The following is a 13,932-nucleotide window of genomic DNA, read 5'->3' on the forward strand; positions in this document are numbered from 1 at the left end:
CTTTGCGCTGTGCGCTCTGCTGCAGTGTCTTTATGATAAGCGTTTAGCTTTTAGCCACCGGGCCGCGTCCTGCAGCACCGCTCTGCCCAAATCCTGCCCAAATCCTGCCCACATATGACTGACCTGCTTCCTGCCAACAAAGCCGCTAAATTGCACAGGTATGTACTTTTAAGTTTGGTGCAGTGCTGCTAGAATAATAAATAGGTCTAATAGGTGCAGAGCAATAGGCTGGTGGTGTAATGTTTATATAGCACTGAGAGCAAGAAAGCGCAGCAGTCACATAACGGCTTTCAAATCAGCCTGCGTTATTAATAGGATTTGATTTATAACGACAGCTGTAAATGTTTATGGTGAATGTTTGATGGTTGTGTAGTGCATAAAAAGAGTAAATCATTCTGTCTATGACTGACTGTGACCTTCCAGACTGCGGTTCTAGAGCCGCATTATTTAAGAAGGACTGACTGTAACTGCAACATGTGGGCTACACCTGCAGCTAGCTAATAAACACCAGCTGTTATTGTTAGTCGTCGATTTATACTTCTCAACGCAGTAAATTTTTTTTTTCTAATTATTATTATTAATTATAATAATCTGTTTAATAGCCGCAGCGACGCACTGTGTTGTTGTACTAGTCTATCACAAAATGCCAGCAATTTTTTACAAATTAATTCATTTAGTCATTTATTCATTTTACTAATTGCTTTATCCTGGGTAAGCATATCAGTTGGTCCAGTGCCACCTGTAAACAACGTCCTGGACATGGCACACTCCTCAGGTACAGTACTGAGGGTCGATCTGTGCTGCTTTGTGGCACTCACAACGTCATCTGTGCCATCATACCACTTTGTTGCCACTGTCCATTTTAAGAATTCCCAAGATCTTGCCACAAAAATCCCAACATTGTACTAAAAATACCAAGTGACTAATCAGAATCAGAATACTTTATTGATCCCAGAGGGAAATTGCAGTTCTTACAGTAGCACCCATTTATGTAGAAAGAATAAACACTCTACTAGCTTAAAACAAAGAAAAAAAGAAGAAAAATGTGCAAATAGAAGGTAAAAAGTTATTTTACACATAATTAAATAATTAAAATACTTACATTATTATTATTGCACATATGAATACTGAATATTGCACAGATGAACCATAGTGTCACACATTAAGGGAGGAATTATAGAGTTTGATGGCCACAGGTAGAAAAGACTTACTGTGGCGCTCTGTGGTGCATTTTGGTAGAATGAGTCTTAATAAAAATAATGACAAAATTGTGAAGATTTGAACATTGTGAACATATTTTCACAATTATTCACAAAAACAAAAATCCTGAGTTAAAAAAAAAAGCAGAATATTTATCAGTATCAATATTTTATTTTATTATTATTTTTTCTCCCAATTTAGCGCATCCAATTGTTCAATTTGCATCGTGCTTCCTCTCTGTCTATGCCGAACCCTGCCCTGACCGAGGAGATCGAAGCTAACCCATATCCCCTCCGGATGCATTTTTGCAACCCACACATTGATAAGTTGGCACCACCTAGCGTTGCATGTGGAGAGACACACCCTAAGGGCACTCTTCCTTATCTCTTGTGCAGGCGCCTCTAATCAGCCGGCAGAGGTCGTAATCGCATTCTGACAGAGAGAGACCCACATCTGGTTCTTTGTCCCACCCCCCAACTGAGCAACCGGCCAATCGTTGCCCATACCGAACCGGTGAAGCAGAGCTGGATTCGATACTACGTACTCAGAATCCAGCCCTGGTTGCAGTGTGTGTTTTTACCGCTGCGCCACCTGAGCGGCTATCAGTATCAATATTTACAAATTGCAATATTAAAAAATTATTAATGTCTTTCAAACCCAGAGAGTGTCCTGTCTAATCCAATTCGCTATCACTATCAGACTCTGAAAGTCCGGTAACAATATTAATTGTTTCTGACAATTTTATTCCTGCAATCTATCACAACAATTACCAAAAAACGGAAGTAAAATGCACGGATGACAACAGACGTGACGTCATGTTCTCACGTCCAAAAAAAATTTAAGTAAAGAAGTAAATGTACAGTAGCCATAGAAATGGCAAGTAAAACCAAAGATTTTTATTTAGTAGTAGTACGCGTTGTCATTCCTTATTTATGACTGTAGACCATAAAATTGCATGCAGATTTTAATTGCTTGAGTTCAAATAAAAAAATTCCCAAGGGAAGGCAACACTGACACTTATAATAATATGATAATAGCATAAATATGATTGGTTCAGTTTTCATTGGACGTGTCTGGGGGGTGAATGGTCAAATGGGTTCCTTACTGCTGCTGCTCCATATGTGATGCAGCCCTCTGTAATACCCTGTCTCTCACTGGTGAGAAGAAGCAGTTGGCGACTTTGCGCATGTCAGAAGGGGTGTGTGATAGTTTGCACCTCTGTTAGGGTGGGGGCTGCAGTGGTGGAGGAAGTTACAGTTGGGGGAACTGGTTTCGGCCAGGCTGGGAGGAAAATGTAAAAACGAGTTAGAATGATAAAAAAGAAATATTATTTATTTATTGAATTATTTATTTTTACTTATTGCTTGGGAGTTAGGAGGAAACCAGGGACAACATGAGAAACTCCTCATAGACAGTAATCACGGGTGAGGGTCAAACCCAGTTTCTTAGGATCTTTTAGCTTTCTGGCACCATTATATCAACTGTGCCAATTTACCACACTGATTAAAGCAGAAATGTATTTATTTAGTAATTATTTTCACCAGCTGCTTCATTTTGGGTACACAGGTGGCACATATATAAATTACGCTAGACTACTACTGGATCCAGAGTCTGGTCAGGTATCTACATGCAGACATGATTGTCTGTGTCTGGAAAGTGAGGGAGGTTTAGGTAAGGCCCTTTGATGGATTGGTGTCCTGTCCAGGGTGTGTTACTGCTTTGTGCCCGGTGATTCTGGTGAAGCTGGACATGACATGAATGAATTAATTGTCACTGCTTAAGGTTTGATGTGCTGTACATTCTGAGATGTTTTTCTGCTTATTACAGTTGTATGGAGTCATTATATAAGTTACCATAGCTCAAACCAGTCTTGTCATTCTCCGCTCACCTGTATTATCAAGAAAGGTTTTTGGTCTGTAAAACATTTTTTTGGAAATATTCCCAAGCTCATTATCTGTGTGGTAAACACTTTTTATTATATTTAAATTGAGACAATAATGCTAATTATTCTGTCTTTCAGGCAATAAGAAGTCTCAAATAGAGCAAGAGAGGTGGTGTGGTCCGGCCCAACAAGTGGTTAAGAGAAGCCAATGTGACACGTGTGATTCTGAAAATGGTAACTTCATTAACAAATCACTGTTAATAGTATACTACATAAAAACAAATATACTTAACCCTGTGTTTACACTACCAGGCGACAAGTCACAGATATTACTCATTGATTGTCTCTGTGTTCATAAAAGGAGCTGAAGGACAATGGCTTGAAAATGTATACAGTCAGTTGAATACTATTTAAACCTCTTTAAAAATCCCATTCTTAATCCATAGGGTTTAATAGGATGTTGGCCCAACCTTTGCAGCTGTAACAGCTTCAACTCTTCTAGGAAGGCTCTCCACAAGGTTTAGGAGTGTGTTTATGGGAATTTTTGACCATTCTTCCAGAAGCTTATTTGTGAGGTCAGACACTGATGTTGGATGAGAAGGCCTGGCTCATAGTCTCCGCTCTAATTCATCCCAAAGGTGTTCTATCGGGTTGAGGTCAGGACTCTGTGCAGGCCAGTCAAGTTCTTCCACACCAAACTCATCCATGTTTTTATGGACCTTGCTTTGTGCACTGGTGCACAGTCATGTTGGAACAGGAAGGGGCCATCCCCAAACTGTTCCCACAAAGTGTGGAGCATGAAATTGTCCAAAATCTCTTGGTATGGTAAAGCATTAAGACTGCCCAACTCCTGAAAAACAACCCCACACCATAACTTTACACTTGGCACAATGCAGTCAGACAAGTACCGCTCTCCTGGCAACCGCCAAACCCAGACTCGTCCATCGGATTGCCAGGCAGAGAAGCGCGATTCGTCACTCCAGAAAACACATCTCCACTGCTCTAGAGTCCAGTGGCGGCGTTCTTTACACCACTGCATCCGAAGCTTTGCATTGCGCTTGGTGATGATTCAATGATTTGGATGGGTGAGTGAATACTTTTGGCAATATAGTGTATGAGACAGTGCTTATTACTTTTCTTTGCTTTATGTGTGCTAAACATTGTCAAACTGGAGCTAGATTCAAAGGCAAACTGAAGCTATGAGGGAAAGACATCTGACTTGGGAACGAATCATAATGTGCTAAATCCAATGCTTTAGCACATCATACCTAATCTACATAAAATTTAGAACATCTTCATTAAAATGTCAAGCATCACTTGCTTTTGGTTGCTTTGCCATTGGTGCTTGCCTGTGCTTCCGTAATTGCGGTTCCATGCTGTTTTTCTACGTAGGTAACAGAACTATCACTATGTCGCTTGCTAGTGTAAAAGCAGAATAGATTCTGTATTTCTCAGCATGACCTTGGACTAATCGTTAATTTTCCCTGAATGTAAAAGTGTCTTATTTAATTTCATTGTTTAAAGTTATTGATTACTACATATTTTGAATAAGGTATAATTTGCAGTGTTGTCTGTTTAAATAGTGAAAACAGATGAGCTGCCTGTTTCTCCAAAGGAGAAGCAACAATCCGTAACACTGTGTCCTACTGAGAATCGTCAGCTGTGTCATACTGGGAAACACCTCCTTTACGTGTGTGAAGAAGTAGAAGTGGGTGAGAACGTGGGAGAGCCAGATAAAACAATGGAACACTGTGTGGAGGATCTGAACATCTCGCATGCAGAGACAACCAGACAGCCACCTATGGAAGACGTACCTTTACTAACCATGGATGTAATAAATCAACACCCATCCTGTCAAACAAATGAGACAGAGGACTTGGAAATTACCAAACCGGAACATGGCTCAGACTTCTCGTCTGAGACAGGTGCTAACCAGGCCCCAGATTGTGACCCGGAGAGTAACCCTGACACTGACCTCCAGGGATTATGCTCATTTTTCTGTCAGCACTGTCAAAGACGGTTTAGTACTCGGCAAGGCTTGGAATGCCACATACATACCCCAGCATCCTGCCACACACAGACATTTAAATGCCGCCACTGTCGAATGTGCTTTAGGACGCAGTTTGGCAGACGGCGACATGAAAGAAGGCACGATAGCGCAAATAGGACAGGTGTTCTCAAAATTCCCTCTGTGAAGAGAGTTGGAGAGAATACAGGGGTTGTCACTTCAGAAGAAAAAGACCAGAGTGCCCTGTCTTCACAACCAGTCGTACACCTTTCTGGGCCTAATTCAGTAAGAACTGGTGGCTCAGATGGAAGTGGGGACGCTAAGGGTGCTTTTGTCTGCAAGTACTGCAAAAAGGCTTATGGCACTCACACTAACCTGAGAAGGCATGAGCGCAGAATACATGAACGTCGACTCCTACCAAGAAGTGTCAATTCAAATGCTAAAAGTCCTCAGGAGCTTCAAAGTCAGCAGCCTGATGGTTTGGCAGAAGCTTCTTTAATTGCTAGTACTCACCCCAATGAGGAGACCAAACAAGAAGAGTACATGGTCGATATTTCCAGCAACATCTCTGAAAACCTCAGCTTTTACATTGACGGGAAAATCATCTCAACCAGTGCTGTTACAAACTGTGAAGTGATGGAGGTAAATTCTGCTTCTACTGTGCTTGACCTGGATGCCTTGATAATCAACCCATGCCACATGACCCTTGACCCCTCTGGCCAACCGTCTGTCAGAAGAAGGACATCTACCCCACCTTTATTGCCACAAATAAAAATTGAATTAGAGTCTGAATCTATCTTGACAACATCTTCCTCAAACACGGAAGGTACTTTAATTGGCACCGTTTTGCCCAGGCCGTTAGAGACTATTGTTTTCCAAAAAGACAAAATGATTTATCTGTCCCCGAAGCTGAAGCAGCTTTTACAGAACCAAGGCAACAATAAGTCAACATTTTCTTTGTTTACTGAAGGTCAAAAATTCTGTCCGTCATTAACTGTTTTACCTGCAACGACTAGCAGGTTTAGGAGAAGAACATCATCTCCTCCTTTGCCTTCACAGCAAAGCACTACGTCTGAGTTAAATACCACTATGGCTCAGGAGGAGCTTTCTCCAGTACTTAAGGTGCCAGAGATGGACATCCACTACACTTCTTCTGCTGTAATAAACCTTACTAAAAAAGATGAAATACAAGCAGAGATTCCACCAATAAATGACAATGCTGCCAGTCAGCATGTTCTGCCATTGGACTGCTCTGCATCTGGGACTGGTGGGAGGTCATGCAATCAGCAGCCACTAGACCTCTCCAACACTGTGGCAAAAAACGACCCCGAGGTCTTTGAAGAGTGTGCTCTGGATCTGAGCATGAACAGAAAGAGTTCTGAGTCTGACTCACCAGAATGCTCAGCCTTCCAGTTACAAGTCAGAAGAACGAAACCTAACTCAAGCATGTTGGAGAAGGTCCTACTAGACCAGTATGCTGTCGTAGATGTCCCTGCGATTGCGGATGCATTGATTACCAGTGATCATGTAGTAACAAATCCTGCAGTAATGACTGACCCAGTTAATACTAATCCCGAAAGAGTTATGTTTGAGCTGTCTCCGGCCTCGTCTGATGCACTGCACCTAACCCCTTCAGCACTTACTCCTGCTGTATTGCACACTGTACCTTTAACCCAGACATTTTCAGAACTAAACACATTTACTCAAGTACCCAATGAGGTTTTTGTTCCAGTTTCCACACCCATAACCAGCGAGCTGGTTCGCCCAAGTTCTGATGCTCAGTGTTCCATTCCTGTAGTTCCCCCAGCTCCTGTAGAAATGACTGTTGGAAATCCCTTAACAGCTTTTAATGTGTCTATTCCTGATTGGCTTAATTGCGCGTCTGGTGGTATGACTCATGCACTTTTGCCCACAGCCCTGCCTCTAGGTTTGCAAGGTCCTCAGATTTCTACAGATCCATCTGGGTGTGAACTAGCACAAAGAACTTTAGTGATGACATGTAATGATTCTGTCTTGTCACCTGAAGCACAGCTATTTTCTCCGTCTTTGTTGATCAACCAGGCAAACATCACCTCCTTAAGTATTCCTCCAAATGTATTTGTCATTGAGTATACAGTCGCACTGGAGTCCACTAATTCCAATCCTGTCTTGCAAACTAATGCCATCAACTGTCTCTTTGACAAAACTCCACCAGAACCCAATGACCCACCAGAGCTCCAATCTTCATCACAACCACTGACTGACAACACTGAGCCCTCGGTTCCAGAACTGACAGAGGCTTGCACTGATGAGCCTCAAGATTTGCAACTGGACTCACCCACTAATGTAGCCTCATTAGATAATCCAGAAGCTGAAGACCTATCATCGTTTGATTCTAATCCCCGAGAAACAATGGAGACTGAACCAGCACTTACAGATGGTTCAACATGCTCTTTTAGTCCTGAAGAGGCTTCAGAAATTTCTGTACAGCACCACTCTTTGAGTGAGGAACAAATAACCCTGCCTCGTCTGTGCAAGCGCTTCTTGTGCAATGCTTGTGATGAGTCTTTTCAGTCCATGAAGGGTCTGAGTCAGCACATCAGCGAACACTCAGACACTTGGCCATATAAGTGTGAGTTTTGTGTGCAGTTATTTGAAAGTGAAACTGGTTTACTGGAGCACCGATCCAGTTATCATGGCATTGGTAAAATATACGTTTGCAGAGTATGTTCTAAAGAGTTTGCCTTTCTTTGCAACCTCGAGCAGCATCATCGAGACCTCCATCCTGGTCAGGAGTGCTCCCACACTGAGGTAGAAAATGGTAAACTGAGACCTGAAAATCATAATAGTCCCTTAAAAGTGGATTCTGCAACCTCAGTGAGCCCTAAAAATGACAAAAATCAGTTCAAATCCTCTCCAAAAGCAGAGGAGGACACTAACAGTGAGAACACTACTGAAGAGATATACACCACTATCAAAATCATGGCGACTGAAGGCGTCAAACCCAAGGGTACAGATGTGCGCCTGGGTATTAACCAGCATTACCCGAGTTTTAAGCCACCTCCATTTCCTTACCACAACCGCAGTCCAGTCGGAATGACAAATACAACTGCGACTAACTTCAGCACTCATAACATCCCACAGACCTTTAGCACCACCATTCGCTGCACTAAGTGTGGCCAAGGCTTTGACAACATGCCTGAACTGCACACGCACATATTAGCCTGTGCTAATGCCAGTGACAAAAAGCGCTACACTCCAAAAAAGAACCCCATACCTCTTAAACAAATCGCAAAAGTGCAAAATGGAGTTCTGCTCCCTGCAAGAGGAGTCAATTTGCGACAAAATGCCTCTCAGAAACTTGGCCAGCTGAAAAAGTTTACCAGCAATGAATCAGACGCTAAGATGAAGCTGAACTCTCATAATAAGAAGAAATCTCTGTGGGTGCACCGAGGCAAGCCTGTGGGGAGGAAAGCTTCACAAGAAGGGCTGGAGGTTTTCAATTGCCCTCACTGTAGCAGGGAGTTCACCTACCCTGCCAGCCTGAAGAAACATATGGCTATCAGCTGCCCCTTAAGACCTGTCTGCAGGAAACTCAAAAAAAGAAAAGCAAGCATGGCACTAGCCCAGGAAAACAACGGGCGCTTTCGTCCACGTGTAGCGGAAGTCATCATGAAATCGCAAAGATTGAACCAAGGTCAGAAAACCATTGCAAAAATACAAACCAAAGAGTCTGGTTCAGCCAAATTCACCAGTCTACCAGTTAAAACTCACATTGGCAAGGGAAAAATTACAGTGCATAATTTTAGGCCTAAAAGATCTGACGTTCTGTCCGGCTCAGCAGTTCACTTGGGTAAGAAAAGTAAACTCATTCTAATGGAAGCCATTCAGTCACCACTGGCATCAAATAAGTATCCAACAACGATAAGAAAACTACAGCAACTGAGCAACAGGGTACAAGGAGTTGGGAGGGAAATAAAGCAGGATGAGGTGGAGATGAGAGAAAGAACTGCAGGTCCCGTTACTCGAAGTCTGCAGCAGGCTAATGGCACATTAAACAATACACCCAACAACACTAATAAAAGGACTAACCATGGAGGCATGACGGACAGGCAGAATGGCACTGCGAATCAACCAGGTGTGGACTTGAAGAAGTCAAAAGACAAATTGAATTAGCAGAATGATATTTATTACAAATTATGTTATTATTCTTGTGTTCTAACTTTTTTGTACATCTCCTGAAAGTAATACAATTGGTTTTGTATAAGACTGGAAGAAGATAATTGTGAATATGTGTTAAAAAAGGGGGAAAAAAGTCCTGAAAACAAGGACCCTTGTTTACATATCAAATTATGTAAGAGTTATAAGTCTTGTCTTATAACTGTACCTTTACTCACTAAAATGATAAGATATAATAAACATAGGCATCCATGGCATACACACACATTACTGGTAGTTATAATGTTAATAGTTGTTTATTTTTCATTTTTATCAATTATTTATCATAGTCAGGGTCACAGCAGGTCTGGTTTCACCAAGGAACCCAGGGTGCAAGGTAGGAATACCCTGGACAGAGAGCTCATGTCTGCTTCTTTCATGTGAAATTAGCCACCCTGTCAGTTTTACAGCATTATTGAATAGATTGACATGCTTGTAGGAAAAAAGAGGGTCTGGGTTTCAACCCCAGAAGCTAAACTGGTGCACCTGGAAGGAACCCATGCGGACACAGGGAAAACATGCAAGCTTCACACAGAAAGGACCCTGGCTGCCCAGCCAGGGAATTAAACCCAGGCCCTTCTTGCTGTAAGGTGCCACGTTCCGCCATACAAGAGGCTTATAAAACTAATAAAAGCAATGGATACAGTATGTTTTGTACATCCGTGGAATTAAGGGGTTTATTTTTTAACCCTTGTTGCATTAAAGATGACTTTGAAGAATTAAGCAATCGAGCTAGGAACCCAGATGCACTGTTCTTGTGTGAACACAATACTCCTATAATGATGTCCTCTCTTAAATGGGCCTATGTTCTATATTCTGGTGAAAAACCTGTGACAAAGTATTTGGGTCAGATGTAGAAATATCAGCCTTCCTGCCATGGATGCGTATGTCTACAAAACGTGCAATTTTCTAATGAAAGTCCTGTTTTGTTGCACCACTTGGGAGCCTATATATATATAAACATGATGAATACAAACACTGGATAGATATTTCATTCATTCACTGTCTGCTTTACCACTGTTTTATCCTGGTCAGGGTCGCGGTGGGTCTGATTTATTGGGCAAAGGCCTGGTCACTAGTCCATTACAGGGTAGGTAGATATTTGATAAGCTGAATCTCAGTAACTGCGAGAACAATAGCAGTTGATCAGTTCACCAGTCACAAGTTGCTACAGGGTTACAGGGAATCCTTTTCATTCAGACATTTTCTGGAAAATATACTTCTCATGCACTTTATAAATAACAGTTACATGTCGCACTACAATATTTTAGGCTGTTTAAGAAGGTATTGGTGATGTATTGCAGTTAATTATTGATTTTTTTGTTGTTGTTTAATTGCAATTTAAAGTAATTTCCTCATTTGCTCATGTTGTGTTTCAGCTGATTATCGTTTTGTTAGAACTAATCTTCGTGTTTATACATGTGGATGTGGTTTGCTGTATATGTGCAGTCTTGACATTCTTAACAGTCTCTGGTTAATGCATGACGCGGGTTTCTCAGAATTGAAGGTGTACGTAATACTGTATCAGCATGCCACTTCTACCTTCAAAATGTCTGTTTATTATTGCAACATCCCTTAAAATGTTTTTGTTGGTTCAAATAACGATTATATAACGATTTTATAATTATCTATCAAATTAATTTATAGAAATTCTGTTCTCATCAACTATATACAATGAAAATGACGGTTTTAATCGAGGTTTTTAACTGTTTTTGGATGTTAAATCAAAATGGATCTTACTGTAGTTTGCACAAAGCCATGTTTTTAGGCATACAAATAGACCTGATTTTCATAAACACGACTGTCAATATAATTTAAATATTTGTAGAAAATGCCTTAATGGTTTCTCTGTGAGAATATTTAGATGCTTTGCTGAGGTATTCTGCTTTTTTACTAAAAGACTAGTGTTGGGTTGCTGTGTAAAAACAGCATTGTTTCATACAAAAAAATGAACCTTTTCGGGAAAAAAAGATTAAATTATACACATTATACTCAGTATTTGTGTTTATTAATGGAATTTTATGGATACACTCTTAAAGAATAAAAGTAAACATTGTGTGGATTTTCCTTATTTAAAACCAATCATTTTACTGTGTAGTATAGTTTCCAAAAGCTACTGTAGAATAAAGGAACAGTATTAAGGGTTAACTGAAATTTACATAAAAATGTGAAAATCCGAGTACATCATTAGCTCACACACACACACACACACACACACACAACTAATTGTTAAACTGTGACTCATTATTTCATGTTTGTCCTCTAAAACTTGATTGACTTTAACCTGTATTGTTTTTGACATGTCTGGATTTTTATCATTCTACCATCCTGAAATTATGACCCTCTATTACTGTGAACAAAGATCCTAATTGATGTTTACTGTGTCATTGTAAAAACACATCTCTGTTCGAGACGTAACTTTTCAAACACTGTGTATGTTCAAATAAAGTCTTAATGATCACCTTTGCAGTACTGCTCGAATTCTTTAAATTAGAGATATATTCAAAAAATTGCATCACATTCCAAAACCATGGAAGCTGCCTCGCCTCACCCCTTTTTCCATTATATCATCCCTCACTTTTCTGGAATGGCTTATTTGTGGAAATGTTTGCCTATCCACAAAGTTGAATCAGTTCATCTAGACACAAGTTTGTTGTAGCGATACGTTTCGCTACAACAAACTTGTGTCCAGATGAACTGATTCAACTTTGTGGATTTGTGTACCTGGATTATTGAGCATGCAGCAAGAATAATGTTTGCCTGTTTAGTCAACTGAGCTGTGAGGTTAGGGACTAATGCTGGACGGGAAGGTCTGGCTCACAGTCCAATTCATGACAGCATGTTTAATGAGGGTGAGGCTATTTATTTATTTATTTATTATGATTTTAACGTCAATATATAACGTTTTACACACTTTGGTTACATTCATGACAGGGCAAGTAGTTACTGGTTCATTCATCAGTTCAAGTCTTTAATGTCAAACACAGTCATGGACAATTTTGTATATCCAATTCACCTCACTTGCATGTCTTTGGACTGTGGGAGGAAACCGGAGCCCCGGAGGAAACCCACGCAGACACGGGGAGAACATGCAAACACCACACAGAAAGGACCCCGACCGCTGCACCTGGGAACGGGCATAAGGTAAAGTTGTCTGTGCAGAGCACTGGAGTTTCCGAGTCGCGTCTCTCTGCAATGTCATTTTTGGCCGGCAGAGGGCGCGCAGGGACGCAGCGTTGTTCTGCTTCAGGTGGGAGTCTTGATATGATATACTGTATATGCAGTTTATTTAGTATGCGATTTTTCGTTGTTTTTTTTTATGCAAACGTTTTAATTTTATGTATACTATCCTGGTCGGGGGCGCGGTAGGTCCGTTTCCCCTGAAAAACCGGGCGCATGGATGGAATACACCCTGGACTGGGGCTTCGGCTATTTCTGTCCCTCACCTTAATTCACAACTAATCATCTATGTGTAGACGCTTGGTTAGCCAATAGCACGATTTATTTATTGTCTGTTTTACCACCTATTTATGCTGGTCAGGGTCGCGTTGGATTTAATTCATTGTGCGAAAGGCAGGATACACCCCGGACAGGTCACCAGTCCACCACAGGACAGACACACTCACGTTTAAGGCAATTTTAGGTAGCTCCAACTGGCCTGACTGTATTTCTATGACTGTGACGGCTACGTAGTGTAACCCGCCTTTATTTCCAGCAGGTGGCGGTATGCAGCTGTTATACACACACTTGTTATCTGATGAAAATAAGAAGCGGATTGGTGGCGCCACTGGAAGAGTAGGCTCTGTCCTCTGGTCGTTGTCTTGTTATGCATGCAGGTATGATTGTTGCTTAGCAACAGACTGGCGCTCTGTTCATGTTGTGTTCCTGCCTCGAGTCTAGTTTTTCTGGGTGGTTTCAAACTCACCGTGACCCTGCCCACAGGTTTACTAGTTTTACCAGTTTACTAATTAAAACAAGTTAACTCATTAAAAGTTAACTAATAAAAGTTACTAAGTTAATAAAAGTCAGTATACTGACACTGTACTGCTAAATGCTGAAAATGTAAATGTACCAAGTTAACTCATTAAAGCTAGGCTACCTAATTTTAACGACAATTAACCTGATATAGTTAAAAAGCCTGAGCTCTGAAAGGGAGAATTATGTTAGCTATGCACATCCTGTTCATAACTTCACTTAAAACATATACAGAACTAATGTAAATAAACTTTTCCATAGACAACATGGTCAAAAGTATGTGGACACTAGACAATTCCGAAACTGTGGTCATTAAAAGCGGCACGATTGCTCAGTGGGTAGCACTGTCACCTCACAGCAAGAAGAGGTTCGATCCCCAGGTGGGGCGGTCTGGGTCCTTTCTGTGTGGAGTTCTCCCCGTGTCTGCGTGGGTTTCCTCCGGGAGTTCTGGTTTCCTTCCACAGTCCAAAAACATGCAGTCAGGTTAATTGGAGACACTGAATTGCCCTATAGGTGAATGGGTGTGTGTGTGTGTGTGTGTGTGTGTTTGTGTCTGCCCTGCGATGGACTGGCCCTGTCCAGGGTGTTACTGTGTGCCTTGCACCCATTGAAAAGCTGGGATAGGCTCCAGCACCCCCCTCCTGTGATCCTGGTTGGATAAGCGGTTAAG

The 13,932-nt window shown here is 41.3% G+C and overlaps 1 protein-coding gene across 1 annotated transcript; it reads left to right on the forward strand.

Annotated features, from left to right (window-relative positions):
- The first annotated feature begins 2,284 nt into the window (after positions 1-2,284).
- Positions 2,285-9,368, forward strand: prdm2a (PR domain containing 2, with ZNF domain a). Its single transcript, XM_062998744.1, has 3 exons — positions 2,285-2,357; positions 3,221-3,316; positions 4,666-9,368. The coding sequence occupies exons 1-3, from the start codon at positions 2,285-2,287 to the stop codon at positions 9,243-9,245; spliced, it is 4,749 nt and encodes a 1,582-aa protein (XP_062854814.1). The 3' UTR covers positions 9,246-9,368.
- Positions 9,369-13,932: the final 4,564 nt, after the last annotated feature.

This window comes from Trichomycterus rosablanca, chromosome 7, assembly GCF_030014385.1.
Source record: "Trichomycterus rosablanca isolate fTriRos1 chromosome 7, fTriRos1.hap1, whole genome shotgun sequence".
In the NCBI taxonomy this organism is placed as follows: Eukaryota; Metazoa; Chordata; class Actinopteri; order Siluriformes; family Trichomycteridae; genus Trichomycterus; species Trichomycterus rosablanca.